General features: G+C 39.2%; 1 protein-coding gene across 1 annotated transcript in view; it reads right to left on the bottom strand.

Annotated features, from left to right (window-relative positions):
• Nucleotides 1–14,714, bottom strand: part of LOC122556568 (organic cation/carnitine transporter 2-like) — a 75,062-nt gene that overhangs the window by 19,720 nt on the left and 40,628 nt on the right. Inside the window, exons 4-5 of the mRNA XM_043703384.2 lie at nt 9,883–10,054; nt 4,963–5,089 (exon numbers count right to left, since the gene is read on the bottom strand). Of these exons, the coding sequence (XP_043559319.2) occupies nt 4,963–5,089; nt 9,883–10,054 (299 nt within the window). The remainder of the gene's footprint in view (nt 1–4,962; nt 5,090–9,882; nt 10,055–14,714) is intronic.

The raw sequence follows: 14,714 nt of genomic DNA, 5'->3' as shown, positions 1-14,714 counted from the left end.
GTATCCTTTGCATAATTATTTTCCTGAGGTAAAGCTGGAGTTAGCAGTCTGTCATCATATGCCAGCAAGCTACCTGTAATCAAGAAATGTTCTTGGTCCTCAAGTTATGTGTTCATTGTCAATCCAATGGACCTTTGGTCTAGTTAACCTTCAGCACAATGCTAACAAATGCTTACACATTCTTCGTCACTTTTCTGGTCCAGTTGTAATTGGTGGAGCCAATTATGGCTGTCTGGATACCATCTATTTATTATATCAGCATAATAAATCTCAACGTGTTCTGTTTTCAACTTTGGACTTTGTCATGAGACTATGAAGTCTTCTACATTTTGTTCTTTGATTGTTCTTTAACTGAAATTTCTTTGATCCATGTGTTCCATGACTGGCAGTTCCCGGAACAATAGTGGCATGACCAGTTATGTTTTGACTTTAATTTGCTTGGCTCCTTCTGCCATTTGAAGAAGATTGAGGTCAACTTTTGTAGGAATGCTCAATAGTAAAAAAAAGCTTGCTTGTAAAGTGCACAATCTCTACTATCTGACATCTCTTTTGTGCATATTTGTTTGTAGCATGAATGTAGTAGCAACTGTTGTACGTCCTGGACATGTAGTTGTGCTGTTAAGCATTGTAAATGATGCTTCTTCACCCATGGTACCCCACCTGAAAATACTGTGATACTCACACTTGATCAAGTTTAAAATTAGAGATATTGATTGATATTAATATCTCCTTAACTGAAAGGTAGTTAAGAATAATCTGTTTCCCCAAGAGATATCTTTGGCATCTCTTCTATTGTAGCCTGATCTACTTCACTAACTTCTTTGTGTGAAAAGATGAGAGTTCGCACCACTCTATTACTGTGCAGTATTTAAGCACATCTTCTGAAAGTGACCTGTTGTTTTACAGATAATGCTTTTTTTTTAATCAAGTCCTTATGCCTGTGAGGTTTCTTTTCTCCACAGTGCTGAAACTGACTTTTCGTATGTATTTCCTACCTTACTCTCTGTACGGATTCTCACATGTGTCTTTAGGGTTTATGTACCTTCAAAACTGGATAGATTCTGCTGCAACACCTGTCATAAGGTGGATCTTTTCCTCATAGTAATAATCTGTGTTCCCGCTAGACTTCACTTACCATCTGAGTGACTTTGTCCAAAGTTAAATGTACTTTTGACTGTAATAGATCTGATACACATCAGTAATTCCAACAACAATTCTACCTCTTTTGGTTCGTTAATTTAAAGCTCCATTGTCACGTTTTTTCCATTAATCAGAAACTGACTTAGTATTAGGTCACAAAGGGTAGTGATAGAAAGCACTTTGAGTAACTGGTGGCCAGAGTCCATTGGTGTACCACAAAGATCAGTACTGGGACCCTTATCTTTTGTTATCTATATCAATGATATGGATGAAAATGTGGGGGGAATGTTAAGCATGTTTGCATATAACACCAAGATTGGTTGGGTGATTAATAGTGAAGAAAACAATTGCAGGTTGCAGGAAGATATAAATGGGTTGCTCATGTGAACAGATGGTATTTAACTCTATATGTGTAAGGTGATGAACTTTGGAAGAAGAAACAAGATGAGGGAGCATTAAATGAATAGTAGGACACTGGATAAATTAGAGGAACAGAGGGATCTTGGCATAGTTATGCACACATCCCTAAAGTTCGCAGAGCATGTGAATAGGATAGTTGAGAAGCCATATGGGACACTTGCCTTCATTAGTCATGGCAGATGATATAAGATCAAGGAGGAAATGTTGGAGTTAGTTGGTTAGGCCACAGCTGGAGTACTGTCTGCTGTTCTGGTCAGCTCACTATAGGAAGGATGTGACAGCACTGAAGGAAGTACAAAGGAGGTTCACCAGGATGTTGTCTGGGAAAAAATCAACTGGGAAAAAACAATGACTGTAGAATGCTGGAAACCAGATTCTGGATTAGTGGTGCTGGAAGAGCACAGCAGTTCAGGCAGCACCCGAGGAGCAGTAAAGACTGGATAGGCTTGGGTTGTATCATTTAGAACAGAGAAGGCTGAGGGGGTTCATAATTGAGGTGTATAAGATTGTGAGGGGCATGGACAGGATGGGTAGGGAGCTTGCATTCCCCTTGTTGAGGGGTCAATCACAAGAGGGCATAGTTTTTGGGTAAAGGGCAGAAGATTCAGAGTGGATTTGAGAAGAAAATCTTTTTACACAGAGGGTAGTGGGAATCTGGAATGCACTGCCTGGGAAGGTAGTGGAGGCCAAAGATCTTACAACTTCTATTTGGAAGAGTACTTGAAATATCATAATATTCAAGGATATGGGAAAGTACAGGAAATTGGGATTAGCGCACCTTTAGTAGTAGTTACGTCAGTGTAAATTTGATGGGTCTTTTCTGTGCTGTAAAGCTCTATGACTTTATAACCTACAGAAGTATCTATGGATTCCTCTTGAACCTAAATCCTTTTATTAAATCTTATGTTCTCTTTCAAGAATCTCTTCTAAGTAAATTGACAAAACATATAAAATTTGATGAAAAGTAATGCTGACTTTTTTTACGTCTCAGCAAGCTACGGATCTGTAGTCCCTACTGAATACAGACATGTACTTACTTATTCAGATGATTTAGTATCAAGTTTGGAAGCAATTCAATATCATAACAATTGTTTTTTCAAAGATGTCCAATTTTATGTTCTATTTGGCCCATTCCTGAAATTGAAATTGCCTGCCATTTTTATTTCTACTGCCAAGCCTTCCTCATGTGATTATTTAGTCACCTTGTTTTATAAGTTTGTAAATCTATAGGCTAGCAATGTTGCTATTATGTGCTGATATACTGAAGGGATTTCCCATACTTTTGTGCTCAAAATTTTAAAAATGGCTCCTTTTTTGCTGAGATGAATTGTGGGCCTAAATAAATCTTTCTAATTCTCTTAGCTGATTTAAATATACTCTTTGCAGCTTTAGATGGTGGATCCAGTTTCTTTAATGGACTTCCCTCAATGATTCACTCCATCTGTGGTGTCTACAATTGGTAGCAATAATTCTGAGTTAAGGTTTATTTGTTTAGTTAATAGATAACTGAGTCTCTGTGAGTAAAATTGAAATTCCTGCTGAGAAATGGCAAACTTCAGAACAGCATGGTTACAGTCTGGAAAAGTTGGAATTAAACAAGTGATGACAGACTTCAGCTCAGGCAGACATCAGAAGGCACAGCTATGCAAGGGAAATCAAGGACCATAGAAACAACTAAAAACTAGGTCACAGATCCGGGAACATTGTAAAACAAAGTGGCAAATTAAAAGCGTACACAGACAAGGCCTGGTGGAAGGAGAAAATTAGGAAAATTGAGTTTGCGAAAAAAGCTAGAGATTCACTATTGAAAACCACAGTAAAGGTGGAAATCATTTATTTTAACTTTTGACAGTGGGACTCATCCAGGAAAAAATTGTAAAGCAATGGGAATTACTATTAGCACCATAGACAGAGTGAATCATTTTGTGAAATCCATGTAGGGAACTGGATTCATCGCATAAATACACAAAGTGTATGTTTAATTCAGTAAAGCCGCCAAGAGAATTGGAATTATTTATTTCAGCTGTAAGTATTCACCTGGACCGCTATAAAAAGGTTGGGATCATCAATTTTATTTGCACAAGGCTTGAATCTTCCATTTAAGTCAGACACCAATGTAACCTGTAAATTTTTGGGTGTGACAGCTTTATGGAGTCTCTAATTAACACTTGTTTTTGTGCGTCTCTGTCTAGGTCTGAGAAGGTTCTTAACCATTGACTACAGATTCTGCTTTGTGGAATCTTTCCCCATGATTCTGTTCTGAAAGGTTCTTGAATGTTCAGCTTTTTCAGGTGCTGTCTATCTACTCAAGCGTCCTTCCCAAAGCTATGTCTGAAGATTCTTCAAATCTCCCCCACTTACTGTCTCGTAGTAAGATGAAGTGAAGCCAATTACTGTCTCCATGTTGTATGATGGATCCATTTCATAACCCATCTTGGTGGAAGATTTACTATTGAATAGATTTACTATCATCATCTTCTTTCTTGGTAAGAATCTCTGGGACCAGCATGGTCTAGTGTGGCAGAGGCTCTTGTCTGAAACTAGGTATTGTTTATTTCCTGATAGCAACAAGATACATGTTACATAGATTTCGTAGACTAATGAAGGACTCTTTACTATTTAGTCTTACTTTTTGAAGGTCCAAAACCTTTCTCCCACCCAAGTCCATATGATATAATACATTGGGTGGAGGTTAATGCGTGCTTCAGTATTTACCCTTTCAGAGCTTAACACTCTTACATTACAGTGCACTTTCCCCTTGTATGACAGCATGATTGGAAAAAAGGTTTGTAGTAATGTATAAGAGGATAAGCTGCTGGAAAAAAAAGGTGAGACGAAACAACTTGCAGCATGAAATTATATCCTCCTAGGTTATTACAGGATCAATTCATTTACTTGAACTTTAGCAAGGAACAAGGTGTTGAATGTTTCCACTTGAGTTGGAATGGTCTCACTCAATCTGACACTTGCATAAATGTAACTTAATAACAGGATGAGAATGACACTACCAGTCACTATGACAACCATTGACATTGAGCTTTCTATTCTGGAAAGTCCAAAGTAGGGGCAGAGATTATTTGTAATATCACCAAGTTTACTACTTGTCATTGCATAAGCAGGCAGTACTGGCATTCTATAATTTGAAGGATATCATCAAATTCTCCGTTCCCAGAGAAAAGAAAACGGCATTGAAAAGGATTGAAAAAAAGGATTGAAAACTTCCACATTGACTATGTACCCATCAGTTGATAGCTGCTACTTATTAATTATTTAATATATTATAACTATAAAGGATTTTACCCTCTCTAGGTTTAGCTGCTACATCCCCTGAAGCTCTATAATATTCAGGGGTCAATGCCCATTTTACTGGTAACAATCATGATACAGTCATTCATGCATTACCTCAAGATCACTGAAGAGCATTACTGGTGTGGTGACATCATTTTTCTTAGCAGCTTGTCTTATTATTTCTTCAGCCTCCTGTATCCTTCCCTTTATCAGAAGCCAGCGTGGAGATTCAGGAATAAACCTGGAATTACAAACGTCTTATTTAAATTAAAATGCATGAAGTAATAAAAAGGACTTGATCAATTACCATTAGGGTAACTGATACTACATATAATTTTATTCAAATTAAGGATTGGATTCAGAAATCACATTGGGAGAGATAAAAAAAAGATTAAAGTTTATGTGGAATTTGACATGATAAGAAGAATGGCTGAATCCCCTCTGGCATTGGTAATGGACTGCTCATCTCAGACAGTGTACTGGACTGATATGGCATTTAGTGCAAGGAAGCCTAAAGAGGAAGAAGCAACTGAGCTATATTTCTTTGACTTTATCACCAAACTTTATTAAGCACTGTGTGAAATGGAAAATCTAACTGGAAGATTCAAATGTCTTACATAAACTTTAATCACAGTGAAATTAGGAGGATTCTGCCTTCGGCATAAATACATATTTCTCTTTTCACATTCTTCAGATGATGTACAATAACTCATGTGGTCATAACAACAATCTATCCCATTAATTTTAAAATATATTCCTATGTCAAATGAAAATTTTGGGAGATAGACCACAGCTCTGTATTTTCTTTCCAAAGTCAAATGAATAAAGTTACTTGATTTTGTTTTTTTTTTGTATGATAAAGGATTGATACAGGTCCTAGGGCAATGGATTAGTGAACATTGTCAGAAAAATAAGCTGTCACTGTTTTAAGATAGAATGCAACTGTAGCACACTCTGCAGGAATATAGTTGGACCATACCAATCTCTTGTGCCTAATGTTCAATAATAAGAAGGGTTATATGCATTTATATTCCACTGCTTTTTTCAAATATCTTCTAGAGGCCAAATGAACATGTTGAGCAAAGTATTAATTGAGGTGGGGTGAGGCAGAGTTGGATGGTTTATTGGTCAGGGAGTCCATTGGACAGAGAGAAATCAAGGGCTGATTTGCAGGGAAGTTATCAGTAGGATTTGGAAAAAAAGAAAATCCTGTAGGAAAACTAAGGGGCTTGATGGAGAATTCCAAAGCCTAGGGTGTAACAGTTAAAAGGTATGAGATTTAGAAGAATGGGGCACAAAACAAAAGAAAGAGGATGAAGAATGTGGAGAAACCTCATGGGACCTTAAAGTTGAAATGAGGAGCAAAAGGGAAAATGGGGAGCTTGGACAGGGAAAGATCAGAGTGTAAGAAAGGACTCAGACTGTGAGGCTTTACATCATATAATATCTATTTGTAAATTTTATAATGTGCACATACAGGACTTTGGTGAGAGCATTGTGCACATCTTTCATTTCTTTATTTAAAAGTGGATAAATTCAGTTTAGAGGCAGAAAAGGCTTGCTGGACTGAATCCTATGACAAAAGGACTGCTATGTGATGACAGGTTAAGATTTTATTAATTAATTGATGGACATGACCATTGCCAGTATCTATTGCCCGTTCCTAATGCCCTTCAAATAAGTGACTCAGTTCAGAGGGCAGTTAGGAATCAAACTTTGAGTCTGGATTTGCAGGTAGGCCAGACCTAACAAGGACAGAAAATTTCCTTTCCCAAAGAACATATAATAGCTCCTCAGTCACTGAGACTAGATTTTAGTTACATATTTTGTGAAATTCATTCCCCACTAAACTGGATTTGACTCTATGCAGTCGGAGCATTAGCTGGGTCTGGAGTGTCAGGCCAGTGGCATTACAACTGCACCACAGTTCCTCAGACTGACTTAAATATAATGCTTTGGAAAAATGAGTGGTGATCCCATTCAAATGTAGGATTTTGAGGAGATGCAAATCAATAGCTTTTTGGATACTAAAGAGAATATGGCTATAGTATTGGGGGAGGGTTGTGGTAGAAGACCAGTCATTCTTCTTATCTTTTTTTCCTTACATGTTGAGAGTATTGTCCTCTTGAGCCTCACTCAACCATCTACAACTCGTGCACAAACAGTGATTACCACCAAAGTATTTTCTGTAGAAGGCATTATAGTAACACTCAAGCCTTCTCTCACCTGACATGCACAAGTCCTTTAATAGAAATGAGAAATGGAAACTGAGGTTGATTTTTTTTTTCTCTTTAACCCAGTAAAGCAAACATAGGAACTTAATCATCCTATTCCATCCCTTGACCATTCGGCATGATTCAGTTAAACAGCTGTTAGCTCAACATCATTTGCCCACCACACTGCATATTCCTTGGTAATATCATATTGCATGATCTATCAAATTCTGTTCAATTCCCTAACATTAACAGACTGTTGTAGGACAGAATTTCAGATTTTTGCTACACTATCTAACCCTTTTTGGTGCTCATTAGTGTTTACAGACAGAGCAGCTAACTTCAAGAATTGAATATGCAAAAGTTGCTTTTTAAAAACAAACTAAAACTCTTGATTAATGTTTCTCTTTCTTCAGGACTTATCAGAAATTTTCATATGATATTAAATTGACTCTTTTAGTATTTAACTCAAATTGAACGAAGCCTGATTTGATATTCAAATGAATCCATTAAAATCAGAGAGTTCTGCGGGTTGTGTTCCAGTTAATAATTATCCAAGAACATGAAACATGTTCAAATAAATAATGGAAGCATTTTGGCAGCTAAGCAGACTGTTGCATGGTTGCACATTTGAGCTGCAGAGTTCTCACATTTATTCAAGCTAATACGCAAGTAAGCTTACACCTCTTCAAGAGGAAGTGCATTTTAGCAGAAGAAGGTGCCTGGAGATCATTGCAGAGAGTGAGTAAGGTCTGGGGAAGATACAAGAATGAACCCATGCCACTGCTAGCCCATGACTTTGCTGACTCCCCAAGCCCTTGTTATTGCCCTCCTGACTCCTCCTTCCAATCCTCTCACTGCACACCCAATCCCTCACTGTCCTGCTCTTGTGTTCTTGCCACTTTTCTTGCTCCCTTCCAAGCCCTCATCACTCTGTCCTCACTTTGACTCCAACATTTGTTCCAAACCCTTCCCAAACTCTTGCCACCCCTCCTCCTGTTCCGTTTGCCAGTGGGTAATTCATCTGCATTGGAACTCCAAAATAAATCATTTTAATCAGAGAATCTGTGAGGGTTCCAATGCAGTTAATAGTTACTCAGGAAAGGTTAGGCTATTAAAGACCTAGTCTTACTCCTGGTTAGCTATTAAACTGACCTCCCAAACTACCACACCCATCCTTAACTGCACTTCCCCCAGCCTCTTTACACATTCCAGACCCTGTCTTGACACCTCCCCAACAAGATCCAACATCCCATGCCTCCCATGAGGACCAGACATATTTCTCTCCCATTGCTGGACCTGACTCCCTTCCTACTCCCCTGGACCACACCGGTCCTGTGCGGTGCTGAAAATCATGAAATGATGACAAATTGATACATAAGTTTCCTTCTTACACACCATTCTTCCTCATCTCATAATCTCTTCTGATATACAAGACGGAATACAGGAAAGAGATAGCATGCTCGGTCACATGATGGTAGCAAAATGAAGGAACTGGTAATTGATTTCAGGAAGCGGACTGGAGGGCACACTCTGTCTGTATCAGTGGTGCTGAGGTGGAGGTGGACGGAAGCGTCAAGTTCCTATGTGTGATGATCACCAACAATCTGTCCTGGTTTCCCCCACATCGATATTACAGTCAAGAAAGCACAACAATGCCTCCACTTCCTGAGAAGGCTGAGGAAATTCAGCATGTCCCTAAAGACTTCTATCAATTTTTATAGATGCACCGTAGAAAGCATCCTACCTTGATGCATCATAGAGAGGTATGGCAACTATTCTTCCCAAGCTCGTAAGAAACTACAGAGAATCATGAACACAGCCCTGTCCGTCACATAAACTAGCCTTCCATCCATTGATTCCATCAATAATTCCCGCTGCATCAGGAAAGCAACCAACATAATTAAAAATCCCTCTGACCCCGACCCCGATTATATTCACTTCCACCCTCCTCTGTCAGGTAGAAGATGGAAACGTTTAAATACATGCGCTAACAGATTCAAGGACAGCTTCTTCCTTGCTGTTAGCAGGCTTTTGAATGGGCCTTCCAAATTTTAATGCTAATCTATTTCTGCACCTTCTGTTCAGCTGTTACACTGTATTCTGCACTCTTCTGTTATTTGGTGCACTTTGTATGGTTTTGGTCTGCCTGTATAGTATGGAAAACAATGCTTTTCACTGTACCTCGGTATATGTGACAATAATGATAAATCAAATCAAATCAAAACACTGCAGGTGGCAGCAGCATGGACCTTTTATTTTCATTATTTACAAAATAGCATTGTCATAAGAAAAGTTTGGAGCTAGAAAATTTCATGAATATGGATTTTCTTGTTCCAGAGTCTTCTGATTATTGAGGACACAATCAGTCGAAAAAGTTAACATTGGAAAGGCAATGGTTTAACATGTTAGTCATCCAGACTCAACCCAAGGCAGTGAAATGACTGGATCAGAATTCCAATACATTGAGTATCCAGATGTTATTATTAATTTATGAGTTAGAACCCTCTTGAAGTAATGTTCACCTTCACCATCACCATCTGGATAGTAATCTCTTAAAGCTGATTATCTACCTATTCCAGAACCCATTGAATTGCCATGTGCAGTGAAGATAAAAAATTATCCCCAATGAACACTTAACTTCTCACCATAGTCAAGAAGCTGTTAGTACATCTTTTTAATATAATGCCAATGGCGATCTTGAATCTCATCCTCATTTAAACAAGAGTTTTAAATTATTTTATCTTGATTGAATCCATGGCAGCACTTGATGAGAAATTAAAGTGTGGATACACAGGTTAAATCTCTAATTCCTACTTACCACCACAAAGGAATATACAGAAAGCCAAGGAGAGCCAACGTCAAAATCAATATCTCCCAGCTTCGTATGAAGTATGCAACAAAAGGCAGGAACATATAACCGGCTGCGTAGGAAGTGCCAATCCCTATTGTAGCATATATGATACGAACAGATTTCCCAACAAGTTCAGATCCTATAACGGTAACAGAACAACAGTGATTGTATTTTTTGAAAACAAAGAAAATGCTGTAAATAATCAGCAGGTCAGACAGCAACTGTGAAGAAAGAGAACAGAATAAAATCTTTCACTCTGCAGCCTCGGTCTGGTGGCAGCTGCAGAAGTGAACATCACTTCTACTCAGGGAGATTTGATTCCCTCACACAATGACAAGCTTCACATTACATGTGCAGGCCACTTGTGCAGGAGCTGGAAGGAAGTAGCTACTCCCCACGTTTATTTAGTTCTGGGACCATGTTTAAAGTGTATTCAGCTGGGCATTCATTCCTTGCAAGTCAGAATCGTTACTTGGGCTCTTGACTGGACACCTGCAGCTAGGCATTCTGGTCAGGATATTTTGTCTGTCAACATAAACAAAAACAAGCATTTTGAATTGGGCTTTCACTCAGGAACAGCTTTTATATACTGGCTGGCATCTTAGAATGGCATCAAGATCTAAGATCTTGAAAGTACCATTATCCCAGTTAAAGGTTACTTACTAGTAACACCTACCTCTAATGGTAAAGTTATTAATGAGCTGATTAATAATGATTTTTGCAGAATCAGAACAAATCCTCGTTGAGTGGTCAGGCTTGGGGCCAAATTGATGCCTACATTTCATTTTGAGTGAAAATGCCTCAGTGTCTCAAGGAATATGAGGTGGATATCAAGATGATTAATGGTAATTTTGCCACAATTAACCTTGATATTTACAAACAACTGAAATTTTGCATATTAAATATTAGGGATAATCTTGTGTAAAGAGTCACCTCAACCTTTCCAATTTTGACCAGCTTCATAGAACATGGAACATTACAGTGCAGTACAGGCCCTTCAGCTCTCGATGTTGTGCTGACCTGTGAAACCAATCTGAAGCCCATCTAACTAACACTATTCCATTATGATCCATAGAATATTTGATACATCTCAGCCAGTCAATTTGAAAAAGGAGCTAGGAGCTCCTATATAGGGGAAGCACACAGTGTGCAAACAAGGGAGCATTGTACTGTCAACCCATTTCATCATTACATGAAGAAAATTCTGTGGGAGCTGACTCTCCAAACACTTATGCCATTTTTTAGTGATGCCAGTTTATGTGACAAACAGTGCAATCAATGAATCACCACATGGGGCTACTGCAGGTATGATAAAAATACCAATACCCTCAAACAAACACAATGATCTTGCAACTATCAACAGAGAAAATGTGATCAGATCTTGCAGATCATATAGGATACAGAGAACAGTGAATTCTGAGCATGCACAAAGAGCCCAAGTTAAAATTGAAGTATGAGAATGACAGAGTCATAGATCAAAAAATACAGAAGAGGCCCTTTGGCCCATTGAGCCTGTATTGTTGAAAATATACTATTAACTGTACTAGTCCCACTTACCCATACTAGGCTCATAGCTTTGAATGATATGACACTTCAAATGTTCACTCAAGTTTTTTTAAAGGTTGTGAGATTTCCCGTCTCAACTACTCTTCCAGGCAATGCATTCCAGGATCCCTGACAGCCCTCTGGTAAAAAATGTTTTCCTTAAATCCATCCTAAACATCCTGCTTTGCACATTAAAAATATGACCCCTGTTATTTACCCTTTGATGAAGGGGAACACCCGCCTTCTATTCACCCTGTTCATGCTGCCCCCTCAACCTTCTCAACTCTGAAGAAAACAATCTGAACTTATCCAACCGTTCTTCATAGCTAAAATACTTAGAGTCATAGAGTCATAGAGATGTACAGCATGTAATCAGACCCATCGGTCCAACCCATCCATGCCGACCAGATATCCCAACCCCATCTAGTCCCACCTGCCAGCACCTAGCCCATATCCCTCCAAACCCTTCCTATTCATACACCCATCCAAATGTCTCTTAAATGTTGCAATTGTACCAGCCTCCACCACTTCCTTTGGCAGCACATTCCATACCCGTACCACCCTCTGCGTGAAAATGTTGCCTTTTAAGTCTCTTTTATATCTTTCCCCTCTCACCCTAAACCTATGCCCCAACCCCAGGGAAAAGACTTTGCCTATTTATCCTATCCATGCTCCTCATAATTTTGTAAACTTCTATAAGGTCACTCCCCAGCCTCCGACGCTCCAGGGAAAACAGCCCCACCCCTGGTGAATGTCCTCTGCACCTATGCGGTGTAATCACATTTCTCCTATAATGTGGTGACCAGAACTGCATGAAGCATTCCAGCTGCGGCCTAGCCCTGCCAAAGTTCTATACAGCTTCAACACGACCTCCTTGTTCTTTTAATCTATGACATGACTAATAAAGGCAAGTGTTCTGTGCACCTTCTCAATTAGTAACCTTTCCTGCAAGCATTTTTTTTATTCACTCATGAGATATGGGCATTGCTGGCTAGGCCAGTTTTATTGCCCATCCCTAGTTGCTCTTGAGAAGGTGGTGGTGAGCTGCCTTCTTGAACCACTGCAGGTATCTGTGGACAAGCACCCCAAGGTCCCTCCATTCCTTTCAGCTTCTAGTGTTGTGACATTTATTGCACATTCCCTAGTCTTATAGAATACTATGAGGCTTAAATAAAGTCATTGTGAAGAAGATGTTTCGATTAACAAGAGAGACCAGGATTCAAGAGCACAGCCTCAGAGTAAAGGGACACCCCTTTCGAACTGAGATGAGGAGGAATACCTTCAGCCAGAGGGTGGTGAATCCATGGATGCTGCCGCAGAAGGCTGTGGAAGCCAAGGCACTGAGTGTATCCAAAACGGAAATAGATAGGTATCCAATTAGTATGGGGATCAAAGATTAGGGGGAGAAGGCAGAAGAATGGGGTTGAGAAGCATATCAGCCATGATCAAATGGCAGAGCAGACTTAATGGGCTGAATGGCCTGATCCTGCTCCCACATCTCATGGTCTCATGGTCTTGTTACTTTTTCCAAAGCGGCTCACATCACATTTATTAGAGTTAAATTTCATCTGTCACATATCTGCCCATTTGATCAATCTGTTTATTACCTCCTGTAACCTAACACCTCGCTGTCAACCACCCAGCTAATCTTTGTGTCATCCACAACATTACTTACTAAACTCCACATTCTCATCAATATCATTTATGAATATCATGAACAATAAGGGACCCAGTACTGATGCCTGCAGTACACTACTGCACTCTGAACCCCAGTCAAACAAGCAGCCTTCTGCCACCACCCTCTATCATCTGCCACTAAGTCAATTTTGGATCCAACTTACCCCAGTTTCCCATGAGCTTTTACCTTCTCTATCAGTTTCCCATTTGTTGAACTCCATATAAACAACATAAACTGCCCATAAACAACATTTAGTCATGTCCTCAAAAAATTCCATTAGAATTTTCTTTCCTATGACAGCTCAGAAGATTCCTTCACCTTACCTAGATTTCTAAGGATACTGTCAGAAGCAAGAGCAGTTGAAGGTGAAGTTCATCCTATATTGCTTTTTCACCCAAAATTCTTTGCAGCAACCACAGATGTCGTCCTAACCGACCTAATAGTAAATTCTTCATCGCAACAAACAATTACTGCAAAGATATTCATCGATAATTCAAAATCTTTGTATAAATCCTGAAGGATTAAACCAATAATCTGCATTCTTCCAGCTGATTCATTAATTTCTGCATCCTAAACTTAAGACTGCAATCCAAGGAGCTCATTATATTGCCAGTGAAGAGGAACAGTGATATCTACCCTCTCATTTTTGATGGTCCCACTTCACCCATCAGCTGTGTTTCATTGCTAAATCATCTTTTCAACACAAAATATTGTGACAGAGTACTACAAGGTAAAATCAATCAAAGGGTCGAGTAAAGGAAGTAGATATCCTCTCAACAAACACCCATTGGTCTTGATTGTGACACAACTGCCCAGAGACAACCAGACCTTTCAACACTGAAAGGTGTGGTGTGACTTTACTAAACCTATTCCACTCATTTCTGCTGTTGAGTTTATGATTTGAGATCAGCCCACAGACCATTGCCCTTCTGGAACTTCTTGAACAATGAGTCCAGGGAGAACAGTAAGGCTGCCAGAGCATTTAAATCTGTGAACACCACATTTTGGGGGTAAATGATGAGGTTGGAAATAGTTTCAGTTCAATATTTTCAGTCAGTAGCATCAAGAAAGTACTTTCAATGATGTTGAAAACTGCGAAAGTACCTGTGGGAAAATGTAGAGTTTGAATGTGCAGTTGAGCCTCTGAGATATACTGTAGTGTAACAGTAACCTCAAGAATCATCTGAGAGAACTTCTGCTAATAAGTGGCACTACAATAGCTTTAGACGGAAATATCTTCTGCACAATTGTTTCTTTAATGAATACTACTGAAATAAACTTGAAATGTGCCCTGATCTTATCTGAGCAAACAATTCCATTCTCAAATAAAAGGGATGTAGAGGTAAAATGTATATACAAGGGCTGGAGGCAAGGAAATAAAGAGGCAGCAAGCTGTAATGAGGTGGGGGAAGAAATAAGCTTCAGGGAGCAGCTGGGGAAAGGAAGAAGCTGCAAGATGACTACAGGAGATGGTAATTTTACAAGAGAGGTGATGGAAGGGGATCTGCAAGGTGAGAGAAGGAGGTTGCAAAAGCTATGGGGATGAAACAAACTACAGGTGAAGCATAGAGGAAAA

The sequence above is a fragment of the Chiloscyllium plagiosum genome, unplaced genomic scaffold, assembly GCF_037043375.1.
Source record: "Chiloscyllium plagiosum isolate Xiang-an unplaced genomic scaffold, Cpla_swu_hap1 HiC_scaffold_16, whole genome shotgun sequence".
Taxonomy (NCBI): Eukaryota; Metazoa; Chordata; class Chondrichthyes; order Orectolobiformes; family Hemiscylliidae; genus Chiloscyllium; species Chiloscyllium plagiosum.
This window is presented reverse-complemented; position numbering and strand designations above follow the sequence as displayed.